The following is a 16091-nucleotide window of genomic DNA, read 5'->3' on the forward strand; positions in this document are numbered from 1 at the left end:
GAGGTGCAGCATCGGAAAGCGAGCCGACGTTTTGCGCGTCGCATGGGGACGAACCGCCTTTATCCATCACCAACGCAAGATTATAAGCAGTCTGCCCGGTGCCCTCCGTCCCGCAAGTTTTCAGCAATGGAAAAGTTCAAGATGGTAGCCCCCGTACAGAAAGGGCATCACGGCCTGTCGTGGAACCTTTCTGCGAAACGTGGTTGTCCGTGCAGGCTTAGCTTCTCCTCTGAAAGCTCCCATTCGCTCTCATATCTCCCCAGAGCGTCACCGGCAATAGAGGCAAGTCATACTTGTTTACTACAAATAAAACTTGTGCAACAATCCGGGATAGTGGGCCAAGAAAACATTGATTTACAAATTTCGTTGCGGACGCTGAGATCCAAAACAGTATGTTATTTATGTTGCACCTGCTTAAGCTTATGAGATTAAAAGCCTACACCCAGCTATGAAGCACTTCTTTATTTCAGTGGTCGTATACAGGTATCTGACTAAAGATAAACTATTTGATGGTTACCGATTTTAAACGCTTAAGACTGCACAGGTAACATGTCTGCCCTACGACACGGCGCATCCATTCTTGGTAAAGAGGGTAGAATTTCGGATAAGAGACGTCGTTTGATCTTCCCGAACCCACTCCTCGGAATGGCGTCAATGAAGAAAATACCACCATCCATGTCAGGAGCATCAGGCAGGCATTCTGAAAGATTCAGAATTACATTAGTGTCCCGTAACATTCTACAAAGCGAGGCAAATTTCAGTCAAGGAATCACTAGCGGTCACTTACAGCTGCATTACCTGTGCTCTGAAATAAACACATATAAACGTCAAATTTCAACGACTTCCTATAGTAATACCGTACCCTGTAAACGAAATAGAATTCGAAGCCCAGAGAATCGCTCTATGCCATCAATGGTGAAGGAGGTGTCCACGTACGGTATATGGATTTGGATCATCGCATTGTTTGCTGATATTACTAAAAAACACGCTCATACAACGCAGCGTTGTCTTCTAAATGACGCGAATATTCATTGAGCTAGCGAGGTAAAGCAGTAGCGGATGACATAAGCATAGCTTGGTTTTCTGTGGATGTTAGCCGTCTGCGTCACGAGGAAAGAGGTGATGTAGGAAGCTTGCCGTGGAAAGAATGCTTGCCGTAGGAAGCTTGCCGTGGAAGCTGTAAGCACACAGAGTTACCCACACATACTTGAATACATTTAAGGATTCACTCTCCTTGGGTCACAGTGGCACATCCATTCTGCAGGATTGGCTAAGAATGGGGACATTAGTACTAATCTGCGCGTCTACTTTAACTGCGACACCTGAGCGTGCTGCCCGCTTCCCATCTTGGAGCCAATCTGCGCTGGGTTACATGGCTAGCCGACACCAGATAGCTGATGGCTTTGTGTGCGTTGTGTTCTCGCGCACCTAGTTCGCGCCGAAACTAGAGGCAGCAGGAAGGGGGAATTCGCTCGCCGCTGCTGCACCTCTTGATCACGCCAGCGGTCCGACAGCGAGTGTCTGCGGTCATCGAGTGAGATGTGTTCGTGTTTGTCTCTTAATTAGTAAGCGAATATTTACAGCATTATATGACGTAATAGTTCTGCGGAAACCTGTAAGGTCATGTAACCTAAGAGAAGAAATTAATAAACGGAAAATGAGAGGCTCACCCAAACGTAGCTAATTGCTACAGAGGAAACGCGTACGGGTTCCTCGAAAGAAAAGCCTCGTAGTTGAAGGAAAATTCGTCCTGGTCCGGGACAAATCTCATTTCCCATTTATTGCCAGCATTATATGCTGCCGAAACGACTAAGCTTTCTTCCGAAAGCAGTCTAATAATTTGCCATCACAATCAATTCTTAGCCTGCAAGGCAATACTGACTTTGAAATTTTCAGAGCGCGGAACGCATTTCATTTTGATTTTATTTAACTCAAGTGAGCAATTACTGTAATACTGAAATAATTCTCGCGATTAATAAATCAGCCAATAGCTGTTGTAGATCCCGCTGATTGCTATGACGCTGCATGACGCCATGCCGAAAGAGAAAGCCAGCGATTTTTCACTGCATTTGACAGCAGGTAGTTAATTTTCTGCTCCATGCAGTGCAATAGTATTTGGCTCACATGCTCGCAGGAGTCTCGCTAACAGATCGGCAACGTTTTTTTACTAAGTTTAGAGCCACAATAAGGGTTGGTCGTTAGCCATGTGACGAATTGAGTACCTTTATGGGCGTAAACATTTTTACAGCGTGTTGGCGTGGTAAGTCGTAGCAATGTCACACTACTTGAACGATGCGGCGGCAACTTTTTTTTGCTGCAAGCATAGTATGGCATCCTGTGGCATGGCTCGCACAGACAGCAAGTTGCAATCTTTGCGTCATCCTAGAAGCGGGGACCCTGACGCCGACGGCATGCAAACAGCCGACTACCACTTTTTGTTAGCAGATGGCTAAACGCAATTTCTTTCATTTTCTTTACACTTCCTGGGAAATATATAATCTATAAAAACAAAGTATACTAGGCACAAGCGATTGCTTTACGCAAGATGACAACACCCATGCACACCTCTCACGGCACTACGAATAATGCCGTTCTTCGAGTGCTGTGACTTTCGCGGACTAACAAGTCAATGGATAAAGCGGCTTTGGCTTTCCGTGGCCTTACCTCGACTGGAGGTGGGAGTCAGAAAGGATCGCTTATTAATATTGGATGCGTGCATTCACCGCTATAAGGGCTTGGACTGACTCTTGGGCAAGTGAAAACATTTAATGCTGATGCTGATTTGGCACAAATAGCGGGAATCAATTATTATTATGTACGGTGTCGCTTGTTTGGTTTGATAACTTTGTATGATATAATAATATTTCTAGTAGGAGCAGTTACCCTGTTTCCTTAATGCACACTTTGCTTTTCATCTGTAAACCACCTACAGAACAAAAACGCAGAAAATCTGGTCAACCATTTTTTATACTCGTACGTACGTTGCTCGCTGATGGTACAAATGGTTGCCTATTCCAATCATACCAGACTTTGATTTATTTGCCTGTTCTAGAGCTGCTTTATGTCCGATTGCATTCAGGACAGAAAAGCGATTCCTCAGCCTACGCAAAAAAAAAAAGGAAAATAGAGAATTTCAGGAATAGCGTATCCATGTGGCTTAGCGCATGCGAAAACTCTAACACTATCGCAGGCGCTTTGCACTTTTTTGCACTCTCTTGGCGTTGTTTTTTACCGCCAGCAGAGTGCGTCCCCTAACTTTGGGACCTCTACTTCTAAAGCCCCCTAATGTCTGAAATACCATTCCGCACCTTTGACGAACTTCTTGATCTCCTCTGCAAGATCTCGACTTTGCTCCTTGTCTTTCCTGGTGACAACAACGGCTGCGGGCAATCCTTCAGCGTAGGAGCCCGAAACCGGTACGACAGCGGCCTCGGCAACGCTGGGATGAAATGCAAGGCACTCCTCGATTTCAGGAAGTCCAGTACATATGTTGGTCGGTATTATGGTGGCCTTTATGCGGCCTTGTATGAACAGCCTTCCGTCTTCGTTGTAGTAACCGAAGTCACCTGAGAGGACAGAAGGAATTTCGCAGTGACATTTCAGAACCGAGAAAGTGTCTGTTATGCTATGTACCGCGAACATCGGTGAATGCAACTGAAGTACGTGAAACGGGACTAAGAAGCAACCGATTTTTAAAGGTGAAAAAATTCAGCAAAAACACCCTGGACATCCCACAAAGAGGAGTGGAGACAAGCACTGGCGCTGACTAACAACTGCTTTATTTTAATTATGACAACGCATATATATATATATATATATATATATATATATCCCTTAATCGTTTAACTACACGACTGCGCACGCAACACAAAACAGAAATACACATGTCACACGAGAGCCAGTTACCGAAGACGTGCGCACGAGAAATTATATTTCGCTGAATACAGTCAATTTTTTTTTCTTTTTGTGGGAAGCCTCCAAGGCCAACCACAAGCGTTCACTTATGCTTCTGCCGAGAATCGACGTGTCATCAATTTGATTCAGCTTTTGAACAACGATTTTCCCGCCTGCTTGGGTCATTGGATATTCCATGGTCTAATGAATGACGCATCGGGCCGCTGTGCTGAGGGAACAGGATTCGAAACCGACCGTAGGACCAACTTGGATCACTGGCCATGTAGCATTGGTTATGCGCCGCTCTTCTATGAGCCTCTTTGACGCTGCGAATAAAACCGCGACAGACACAGGACGAGGGGAGACGACCACACAGGATGGTTGTCCCTCCGTCCTGTGTCTGCTGTGGTATTATTCACAACGTTTCACCAACTGGTCTACAACTTTACCTTGCTCTTTGACGTCCACTTGGGTTACTGGGTACGTGCCGCCAGATATGTGTCACTCTGCAATGAACCTATCTGACGCCAACAACTTGCGTAAAAGGGTTTGTGTCACTGCGTACGTCCCATTCATCAATAATGATAATGAAAGAAAAACCTTCGAAAATTTTCGGCTGCCCGGTGGAACCTAACTCTCGTGACGCGTGGACTTCGCGGTTGTGCCGATAGATGCCGCCGCCAAGCCATCTGGTGCTAAAACCCCTTAAACTTCGTAAAGTAGTGCCACGCTTTGAAGAATACCGCCTCCTCCTCGCGGGCTCTGGCCGAGGCCGACGCCTCGTCGCTATTGGCCTAATAACATCACGTGGGCCCTCGCGCCGTGCATCAGCGCCATTTTCGCTCGAGAAGCGTCTACCGAGTTGGGAGGAGCGCATGTTGGCGCCGTTGCTACACTCGAGTAGTGTAGGCGGCGCTACGGTCGAGGAGGGAGCGTGAAAGAGAGGAGAAACGAGCAGGATTGAAGGCAGAGGAGGAGAGTGTCGCCACTTTACGGAGCTTAAGGGGCTTTAATCTAGTGCTAGACGGCGCCAAAGGAGCAGTGGGAAGCGTGAAATAGGAACCCGGCTGCAGGGAGTTTGTATACCAACCTTAGACGAAAAGCTTGGCAAAAAAATTGGCCACCATGGAAGCGCTGCCATGTTGCTAGCTCTTAGTCTTCTAGCGCAAGAATCATTCAAAATATGACGCAAGAACAAGTATTTTCACGTCGCACTTGTGTATAGGCATTGTATAAAATTAATACCGTGTACTTTTTTAGGAACCTCTGAAGGCAATTTTGTGAAATATTGACGTAGCCCTAGATCTTACGGTGCGTGAAAGAATTCGGTTCCAGGCGCTTGAAGTAGATGGAGCCACAATACCGAGGGAGGCTACGGATCACGTTGATAGCGCGTCTCGTCTTAATCGCATCTCGTCGCTTGCACCTGCGCGCCTGCACAGACTAGCAACATGGCGGCGCCGTTGTGGCTGCCGATTGTAATGCATGGGTGCTATGGGGAGCATTCAACCCAGAGTAGGTTACAATAAGGCTAGGGCTCTACACCGTGCACGTTCCGGCGTTGGCGTTCCCAGTGATGTCGCTACACTGCTATTGGTGTCGCTACATTGCTTCATTGCTGATCTCATTAACGTCGACATTCATAATGAGATAGATTCTGAGGAATTTTTTTCGCCATAGTATGCGGGGGCTTCCTTTGAATCTCAGGGATAAAAAAAAGCTCCCGACCTTTTCGGTGCTCAGTGATTGAAAGGCGACACTCGGAGTGCGTAGTTACCTCGGTACGTTTTGCGCATCTGGAGGGCACCGAGAACACTGAGTATAGATGCATTTTTGTATCGTATGAAGGCCATAGCCTTTGCGATGCACTGTGACTGTATTTGACTCGTCAGCGAACACCCAGCGCTCACCGGAGGAGCAAAAAGCGCCGACGGTCACGCGGTCCGGTTATGGCGTTTTAATCAGTGACCACTGTACACTGACTCAAGAAACTCGTTCGGTTGTCTGCAAAGTAAGGAAAGGCACTTGGCCCTAAAGTGAATATAAATTTTCCAGGTTCTTGGGGAGTTTGACTACTACAAACACTTCGATTAAATTGCTCTGTTTTCCTTCTAAACGCGTTTTATTGCTCCCCGTGTTGTATTACTAGGCAACTAATTATTAGCACGTACCACGTAAATCTGAGAAACGTTCCGAGTATGTCGAGAAGAACCGATGCCTTGAAATTCACTGTCCTTCTGAAACACTGCAGTCTTATACTCATAAGACCTATCGGGATACCTGTCTTACCTGTGCGTATCCAACCGTCATTAGTGGTGAAGCTTGCGGTTGCTTCTGGATTTTTGTAGTAGCCGACCATAACGTGAGGTGTATGAAAGAGCACTTCCCCTGGCTGGTTTGGCCCCAGCATGACTCCAGAGTTCGGATCCACAACCTGGCAACGTAGACAAAGCCTGTCGTGTAAGCGCTATACCGCAAAGTTTTCGATATGCGGTGTTCCACGGAGCACACTTTAATACCAGCAGCGTAGAAGCCCACTGTTCCAAATTATGCAATCGCAAAATTTGGATCATATTGTGGGCCCAACTCATTAACTATGCTCAACGACGAGGGGAATATAGAATAGAATAACTTTATTTCCATCTACTTGATGGAGGAGGCTGCAAGTAAAAGCTGCTCCAGTAGAGGCAGCTTGACGAGGCCCGCAGCCCCCCCCCCCTACAGAATATTCGGCAACAGCATACATGCAAACACATACGCCTCATATATATATATATATATATATATATATATATATATATATGTATATATATATATATATATATATATATATATATATATATATATATATATATGTATGTACTCACATGAACCCACATACTCGCATATACACGAGTATATGCGAGTATAAACACGAGTATAAAGGGCAATATGGTCATTTTTAGGTGTTAAGGAATCTTTAGGAACCGTTTATAGCAGATAGCATAAATATTGTCCATGAGCTGGATTATTCGCGGAGGCGGGCATTACTAGCACAAGAATTCGAAACACAATATCAACTTATTAACGAAAATGCACAAAACACATTTAATTAATAACTTTAGAGCCCATATTGCGAATGTTAAATTGTAGCCGATGAGCTTGCAAGACATTAACTTGAAATGAATTTCCATTACAACACCAGTTTCAAAATATTGTCACGTCCGAGAAAGATAGACGACCTTGAGTTGAAGGGTGGCGAGTTAAAGCCAGTTAAAGTGGACCAAAACATGACTGGACGAATTAGTAAGGATGACAGGGCAATAATGACAAAGCGAATTAAAAGAAATAAAAGTAAACTAGGAGTAATCAAAGCAAATTAAGAATACTCAAAGCGAATTAGGAAGGAGGACAAAGCGATATAAGAGGAATCGCACTGAATTAAGATGACTCAATGCGATTGAAGAGCAGTGAAAGTGAAATAAAAGGAATCTTACTGAATTAAGAGCAATCAAAGCAAATTGAAGTGTATTACTAAGTGAATTAAGAGGATGACTGAACAGACTAAACGGAATCAAAGCGAACTAAGAAGAAGGACGAAGCAAATTAAGAGTAATGAAAGCTAATGAAGAACGATTAAAGGGAATTAAAGGAAATCGAAGCAAATTAAGAGGGATGCCAGGGCGAATTAAGTGAAATCAAAACAAATTAAGACGGATACCTCGGCGATTTAAGGTGCATGAATCAGCAATTAAAGTAGATGACTCAGCCAATTAAGATGCATGACGCAGCGAAATAAAGTGGCAAATTAACGTGGCTAAATAAACAGGCTAATTACTGCATCGGCACTTGGACTTTCGCCTTCAAGTCGTCTTAAGGATAACAGATCATACCTTGTGATTCCCTTCTCTCGAATTAGCACCGACTCCATGCTGAAAAATTACAGGGTCTCTTAAGATTTCTCCTAAGAGGTGAACGGCGAAAGCCTACTCTTCCTTCTCTCATCATTCGCCTCTTCCTCTTTGCCTCTTCTCTTTCTCTTCTTTTTTTTATCATTACTGCTCGCTACTAAGCATTTTTAGTAATGTGTAATCAACTGTGGTGATTACAAGCCGTTGTTAAATATGTTGGTCATATCATAGTCATTAGTAGTCATTACAAGTCATTTCAGTCAGCATTAGTCATTACTGGTCATTACTAAGCATTTTTAGTCATTTACAATCAATTGTAGTCGTTACAAGTTGTCGTTAGACATATTGGTCATTTCGTAGTCATTACTAGTCATTGCAAGTCATTTCAGTTATAATTAGTCATTACTGCCCACTAGTAAGCATTTTTAGTCATTTGTAATCAGTTGTGGTCATTACAAGCGGTTGTTAGACATATTGGCCATTTTGTAACCATTAGTAGTCGTTACAAGTCATTAGTAATTCTCCGGTGCCTGCTGCTTACGGCGCGTCCGTGCGGGCGCCGTATCCTGAAAGTGATCTGCGACGTGGCGAAAGTGTGCGCATGCGCGGCCCTCATCCTCAAAACGATCTGCGATGTTTGCAGAGCGCGCGTAGTGCCAGTAGCTTCGTATGCGCAGTGCTTTCGCCTTTTCGTTCGCGTTGAAGCGGGAGATGCATGAAGGTGAATTCGATCGCTGCTGCTGCCACGATTCCTCCCTCCAGCATTTTGACAGCGGGTTTGCGAGCTCATCGAGCGAGATGTGTTCATGTATGCCTGTGCGCGCATGACAGCGTGCTTGTTTAGTTAAAACACGTTGGCGGGTTAGTTTGTTTGAATCCATGATAGAATGTGTAAGCGCGATTGAGCGATGACGTACGAAAAAAAAGAGAGACACAAATACAGAGACAGCATTGCCTCTGTGTGTCTGTTTCTATGTCCTCATTCAGTCGCGCTTACATATTACGTCATTGGTAATTTATTTAGTGAATGTTTACAAATTTATATGGTCGATAAAACTACTTTACTTGGTTCGTATAGCTACGTACCAATATGTTATCGCAATTGGTGCGTTCCCTTCCGGACGAAATTGCGGCCTTTTATTTATTATTATTTAATATTTGCTACGTACGCAGCGCAAGTGACGAGAGACCAATGAAGCAGCAGCGGCAACCAAGGCCGGCATGGGCGCGCAGGAGCTATGCTCAGTGGGGGTGAAAAACAGGAAGTTGGACCACGCGCCGGCTTCATATTGTCGTCTCCCGTCACGCGACGCCTTGCGCTGCAGCAGGTGTTCCGTTTAGTCCGCTCTGCTCCTTTGAGGCACGTTCGTGACGTGGCGTCACAGCCAATCAAAATTTAGGTGCCGTGTCGCTGCTACAGATGCCGGCTTTTACGCTCAATCGGCCATTTGATGTTTGGGAATAAAAAAAAAACGAAAAAAAAAATGTTGCTTATGAAGAGCGGCCTAGTTTTAGCGGCACAATGTGCACAATCTTGGATGGTGCCTTTCGAGTTCGAGTTGGTTGACTTCCACCAGGAGGACTTCGTAACTGACGTCACTCTGTCGCCACAGCATTCTGTATTGTCCAAAGTACCGGCTGAAAAGTTTTTCGGACAGGCCTTTGCGGCGGACAGGGGTCCAGGCGAGTATCTTCTTGTTCTTATTCTACTCGTCGACGGCGTGGGTTGTTGTGCCGTTTCTCGATTCACTCTTGCTTCCTTATCTTTGCGCGAGCCAGTTGGCGTGCTTCTTCGGCGAGCTGCACGAAGAGTTCAGCGGCTCGGTGAAGATGATGAAAGTTGTCGCATGGGAGCATTGCTTCCACTATTGTATGAACTTCACGACTGCAAACAAGGTACAAGGTATCACTAGCGTAACGGGGTTGTACGCAAACGTTACGTACGGAAGCACCTCATCCTACGTTTTGAGCTCTACGTCGACCTGCATAGACAGCATGTCAGTCATAATTTTGTTGAGCCGTTCGGTGAGGCCATTTGTCTGCGGGTGATAGACAGTGATCTTTTGATGCATCGTGTAACTCAGTTGGAAAACCTCTTCAATGAGTCTTACCGTAAATGCCGTTCTTCAATGTCTAATGACGCACGATAGGGCGCCAAGATTATGTGCATGTTGTCTACGAAAAATTGCGCAACCTCGGAAGCGTGCCTCAAGGAAGAAGCTTTGCTTCAGCGTAGCGCGCTAAATAACCTGTGGCAATAATTGCACATTGTTTGCCAAAGGTGACAGAAGAAACGGGCCCAAGTGGTCGATGACGATTTGGTCAAAAGGTTTTCGAGGTGTGTCAATGGGTTTCAGTAATTGCGCAGGCTTCACAGCTGGCCACTTCGGCGCTGGTACTCTCGACAGGCTTGGACATATTGTTTAACAGAAGTGGCGAGTTTCCCCCAATAGTACAATTTCCGCACTCTTGCAAGGGTGCTCACGTAGTCTAGGTGGCCAGACGGAGGCTCGTCGTGGCAGGGGAACAGAATTTGGTCACCAAGCCCTGCTGGCACGGGCTTATACAATATTCCCTGTCGTAAAGAAAACGATGAGAGCCCACGAGGTATTTGCCGGGATGGAGGTGTGTTGCGGCTTTGAACTTTGAACTTTATTTTGTATCTATACAACGTACAGATGACAGGGCCACAGACAAAAAGCCATAAAATCGGCTTGACTAGGTCTGTGTGCCTTTCTATATAGATGTACGATTATTTAATTTTATTTTATTACCTTAAAGACCCACGAGGAGTATTACATAAGGGGTGGGTGCATAAATTTTGGTGAGCAAGTGTTAACACAACGAAACATGACTGGTAACATTAGTGGCAAAGTCGGATGAGCACGCGATGGCTGCGATGTCGTTGGGTAGGGCGTTCCACCCTGGTAGTTCCAGTCTATTATAGGTAGTAATTCCTAGTCTGCGCCTATGTGAACATATCTTTCACGCTTACAGCACCAATGAAAGCGTGGTCGTCCTCAATGTCTCAATCAGCAGGTTCGACAGGCGCGTGCGACAACGTGTCGGAGTCTTCGCGTGTGCGTTCGGGCTTGTACTCAATGATTACGTCGTATTCCTGCAGGCGTAGGCTCCACCGTACCAGTCGTCCAGAAGGTCTCCTTAAGTTTGCGAGCCAGCACAACGACTGGTGATCTGTTACGACATTGAATGGGCGGCCGTAAAGATAAGGTCGAAACTTCGCAATGACCCATACGACGTCACGGCACTCCTCCGTCGTAGTGTAGTTGGACACTGGGTGACAAAGTGCGACTAGCGAAAGCGATGACTCTTTCAACGCCCTCCTGCCATTGCACGAGTACCGAGCCCATAAGAATTTAACTGGGGTCTGCGTGAATTTCAGTGTCGGCGTCTTCGTCAGAGTGTCCGAGGACTGGTGGAGACGCCAGGCAGTGTGGGAGCACAGTGAAAGCTGTTTCTTGTTCAGTGCTCCAGATTAACGACACATCGTCTCTTGTGAGAGCAGTAAGTCGTTAAGTGGTAGGTGGTACATGTACACACGAAGGAAGCGTCGAACACTTCTCTTATCGGTAGGGGTTGGAAAAGTGGCCACAGAGGCAGTTTACTCGGGATCAAGACGGACGTCATCCGCGCTCACGACATGACCGAGGAACTTTAGCATTTGGTAGTCAAAGTGTCACTTTTGTGGTTTTAGTTCAATGTTAGAGGATGGTATTACCTCAAGTACTTGCCGTAGTCGCAGTGGATGCTGGCAAAAGCTGACTGAAAGAATGGCTGCCTGGCCTAGGCAGATGAGGCAGCTTTGCCAGTTCAAGTAGGCCAGTACAATGTACATCATCCGTTGGAAAGTTGCTAGAGTGGAGCAGAGACGAAATTGAGGCAACCGGAACTCGCAAAGGCCACCCGGAGTGACGAAGGCAGTTTCTTCATGGTCCCGCTCATCGACCTCAATCTGCCAACAGCCGCGTTTTAAATCAAGGGAGGAAAAATACTTAGCTCGCCATAGCTGGTTGTGAGAGTCATTAATGCGCGACAATGAGTAAACATCGTTTTTTTTTATGGTACAGAAGTGAAGTGTGTCATCTTCTTAACGAGCACAGCCAGTGATGACCACAGACTGCTTGAAGGCTGAATAACGCCATTGTCAATAATTTCCTTTAATTTTGTTTTAATTGCTTCGCCTTCTTTCTGCGAGGCACGATAAGGATGCTGGTGGATAGGAAGTGCATCACCGTAGGTGATTATTCTGTGTGGCGTCTTACTAACTCTAGAGGAACGAGCAAAGCACACCTTGAATTGAAATTATAGTTGACGTAGGGCCTTCTTTCTTCCTCCAGCAGCTCTTTGCTTATGTCAATGCCTACAAGCGATGCTTCATTGATGGCACATCCTTCCGACGCAAAAGACTCAATAACGTTCTCCAAGGCTTCAGCGTAGGCGATGGCAGTGCAGCGAAAAAGGTATCAATGCTCATTGGTAAATTTTTCAAGCAATAGCTCAGTGTGGCCATCCCGAAGTTAAACGAAGCCTCGTGCCACACAAATTCCCAGGGTCCACAAAAGGGAAATGTTGCCTTTTGCTAGGACTTCACCCTTGCATGTTCCTTCAGATATCACCTGAACCATAGCACTGGAACGGGTTGGTATCGTGATGCTGTCCTTGGAAGCACGAAGACCGGCTCTATGACGGCAGGTATCATCTTGTGTCGTAGCTTTTCTCGAAGAGAAAGTGATGCCACACTTCCTGACGTCGATGATTGCCCCATATTCTAGGAGCAAATCAATTACAAGTATCAAATCACGGGAACATTCATGCACAAGAATGCAGCTAGCGATAAACGTCGGATTTGGAATTCGTATTCTAGCCATACTCCCGCCAAGCAATGTGACAACGTGTCTTCCAGCTGTGCGAACTTGCGTGCCAGTCTAAGGCATAATGACTTTCTTGAGAACGCTCGCCAGTTTCCTGCTAATAATCGAGTAACCAGCACCAGTGTCTAATAGGGCATTGACATTTCGACCGTCGATGAGCACAGGTATCGTCATACCTTTTTGGTGAAGCAGCGCACTGACACGGACACAGTGGAGACACACAAGAAAAGACGACACTCGCTTCACTCGCGACTATTTTATTTCAGAACACATACTTCATATTTATATACCTGCGCACTTTCAGGCGTCAAAGAGAATCAAGGCAAGATTACGACTATTTAAATGGTCCTAAGTGCACGGTCAAGCATAAAGAAAAACTTGTCCAGTGCAGCTCATCCGTTGTCTACTGTTTGCCCATATCGTGTTGTAAAGTATACATCGGCCAAACTGGTCGGTGTGTAAACACAATACTTTTGGAACACAAAAGGTCACTGGGGGGAAACATTCATTCCCACATTAAGGGGCACTGCTCACAACATGGGTGCTGGCTGCTTTAAACTGATACCATAGTTTTATCGCAGCATAAGGATCAGCTAACCAGGAAAATAATCGAAGCCTTTCATATTCACAAGAGGGGAGAGGGTTGTATCAGTCAGTCATCCGTACATCCAAGCCATGGTGAGGTTGCCTTTTTGGAAGTACACTAAAATAAAAAAAAAAGAAAATAATAAAAAATTTGTAATAAAATTGGTTGTTAGGGGTGCAACAAATACGATATGATTGCATACCATGATAGATAGGTGTCATATCTTCGACGCCCGAGTAGGCGCGGGCAAATGATTTTTAAAAGAATGCCTTTAATCATGCCTTGATTCTCTTTGACGCCTGAAGGTGCGCAGGTATATGAAGTATGCGTTCTGAAATAAAATAGTTGCAAGTGCAGCGAGTGTCGCCTTTTCTTGTGTGTCTTCACTGTGTTCGTGTCAGTGCGCTGCTTCACCAGCAAGGTATGATGATTACTCACCAGCTAGCCCAACTTTCCACTTTACAGCACAGGTATGTGCATTGAGAACTTCTGTCCCGGCTGAGGTACACACATCGTCCAATCTCCGTCGGGCCGAGGTCGCGTCGATTGGAGGTCTTCAAGAGTCGCCGACGTAACTAACGGCATGACGTCGGGACATCTTCGAGATTCTGGAACCAGGTGCGAGTGCTATCTTCGATACTTAAATACACGTTCCTTAGTTCCGCTTTGTCGTCCCGCTTGGCGGAAGCTGCTACTTGCTCAGAGTCATCCAGCCAGTCTTCCATGTCTTCAAAAAGACCGCCGTGGAAAGAACTTGGCCCCCGCGGGAGCTGCAGCGTGCAGTGAGTTGGTACTGTGGCCTCTGTACCTTCCACCGTGGCCATTGTCTTCTCAGATGATGATATACTTTTTCCCGAAAAGTGGAGAGGAATACATGGGCCTTCCTGTTACTTTTGTGCTTCCATGAACAAACAAGCGTTTTGCTGAAAAGACGGCAAGTGAATACGCCTTGCAAGCTCACCGGCTGCAATTCGTAAATTGCTTTGTGGGCCGTAAAGTAATTAATGTAGAAGTTCTTGTTCACTATTTAGTTATGTGGTTTGATTTCATGTGCAAGTCATGTCCGGCTCTCTGAATAAAACAGCCCAAGGACTAGAATTATGTTATCTGATCTGCAATAGGAGATTTTTAAAAATTCCGCCAAAATGTGAAAATGATCACCCCGCATACAGTGCCCGGTTGTCAAAACCTCACTACCGCCACTTGTACGAGCGTTTCTTGCCATTAAATCACTTATATGTAATGTTTCGAATGTTTTATGACCATGTACGGGAAAACGCTATGTATGACTAAAGGTTCCAGAATTGAGGGATGAGCTCTTTAAAAGAAAATATCAACATCGATACTAAATCATCTATTACAGCCACCTTAGAGGCCGAAGTTCATTCATGTAGCATTTTGATCGAAAATGTTTTGTTGTGTTTTGGTGCTAAGGGAAATGAATTCGGCAGACTCAAAAGGTGTTGACCTACCAAAGATATGGAGAAATACCGACGCACTATGCAGTAACGTATGCGACGCATTGTTCCCCTTAAACTATGCCACAGCGGTAAGATTTTGGGAGAGAAGAACCAAGACTTCGTCACGGACCCGATAAAACGTCGATGACACTGTTTATGGGTCGCATTTGTGATTGGTGGTCGCTAGGTGCGCTTGGTGTCTGCATTTTCTGCCCATTCTACCCTCATCGACTGCTCGTCGAGCCTTTTACCGTTAGAACTCCCTTTTGTGCACGAATTCACCACCGAGTCATTATCGCGTTTATGTGTCGCCGAGTTTGTTCGCCTTCGACCAGCTACCGCTACGCACCTTGACCTCAGATCCGCCGGTTTGTGTTCCTGACTACGGGATCCCTTCTTCATTAGATGCTCTTTTGACAGGGCGCGTAGTTCTCCCTCACTCCGCTGTGACTGTTTCTATGAACCGGACATGTATCCCTATTCTGAGCTTTGAACCATAACCACAGTTGCTTCCAGGAGGTATCAAGCTGGGCAGCATAGCACCTTTAGATGCAGATGACCCTCTGGCCCTTACTATCGATACTCCGCATTCTTCTGGAGGCTCTAACACTAGCACTTCATTTGACGCCCATTCTGACAGAATGATTGCCCCAGACATTTCCGCTGCTTAGCCTGACAACCTCTGTCGCTTGTTTGCCGCTTGCAGCGACTTTTTCGATTGCGCTCCGTCCCATCTCAGCCCTACAAAAGTTGTGACTCATCGCAATGACCCCGGGAATGCCAGTCACATCGATAGGCGTCCTTACCAAGTGTCTGGGACGGAGCGTCACGTAATCCAAACGGAAGTCGAGGAAATGCTCACTGAGGACATCATGGAACCATCTACGAGTCCTTGGACATCCCCTGTGGTACTTGTCAGGAAAAAAGACAACTGGGCGTTCTGCGTCAACTATCGTGCTCTAAACAAGATTACTAAGAAGTACGTCGACCCTTTGCCGCGAGCTGACGAAGCCCTCGGCTTTATGCATGCCGCATAGTACTCTTCTTCTACAGACCTTCACTCCGGCTATTGGCAAATCACCGTTGACGAAAACGACAGAGAAGAGACCACCTTTATATAAACCCGACGTGCTCCACCAGTTAAAAGTTATGTCGTTTGGCTTGTTCAATGCTCCAGCAACTTTATATCAAACGATAGCCTCCCTTCGTCACGGTTTCATGTGGTTTACTTCCCTGTGCTATCTCGATGGCATGTCATTTTCTCACCTACGTTCTTCAGTCATGTACACAGACTCTTGGCGTGTGCGCGGCTTTCGAAGTGAAGGCCTTCACCTTAACTCGGCAAAATGCCGCTTCGGCCGCCAAGAGA

General features: G+C 45.9%; 1 protein-coding gene across 1 annotated transcript in view; it reads right to left on the minus strand.

Moving 5' to 3' along the window:
- Positions 1-447: 447 nt before the first annotated feature.
- Positions 448-16091, minus strand: part of LOC126543476 (uncharacterized) — a 61510-nt gene continuing 45866 nt past the window's right edge. The window contains exons 8-10 of the mRNA XM_055062441.1: positions 6184-6328; positions 3309-3566; positions 448-700 (exon numbers count right to left, since the gene is read on the minus strand). Of these exons, the coding sequence (XP_054918416.1) occupies positions 531-700; positions 3309-3566; positions 6184-6328 (573 nt within the window). The 3' untranslated portion in view covers positions 448-530. The remainder of the gene's footprint in view (positions 701-3308; positions 3567-6183; positions 6329-16091) is intronic.

Source organism: Dermacentor andersoni, chromosome 10 (assembly GCF_023375885.2).
Source record: "Dermacentor andersoni chromosome 10, qqDerAnde1_hic_scaffold, whole genome shotgun sequence".
NCBI lineage: Eukaryota > Metazoa > Arthropoda > Arachnida > Ixodida > Ixodidae > Dermacentor > Dermacentor andersoni.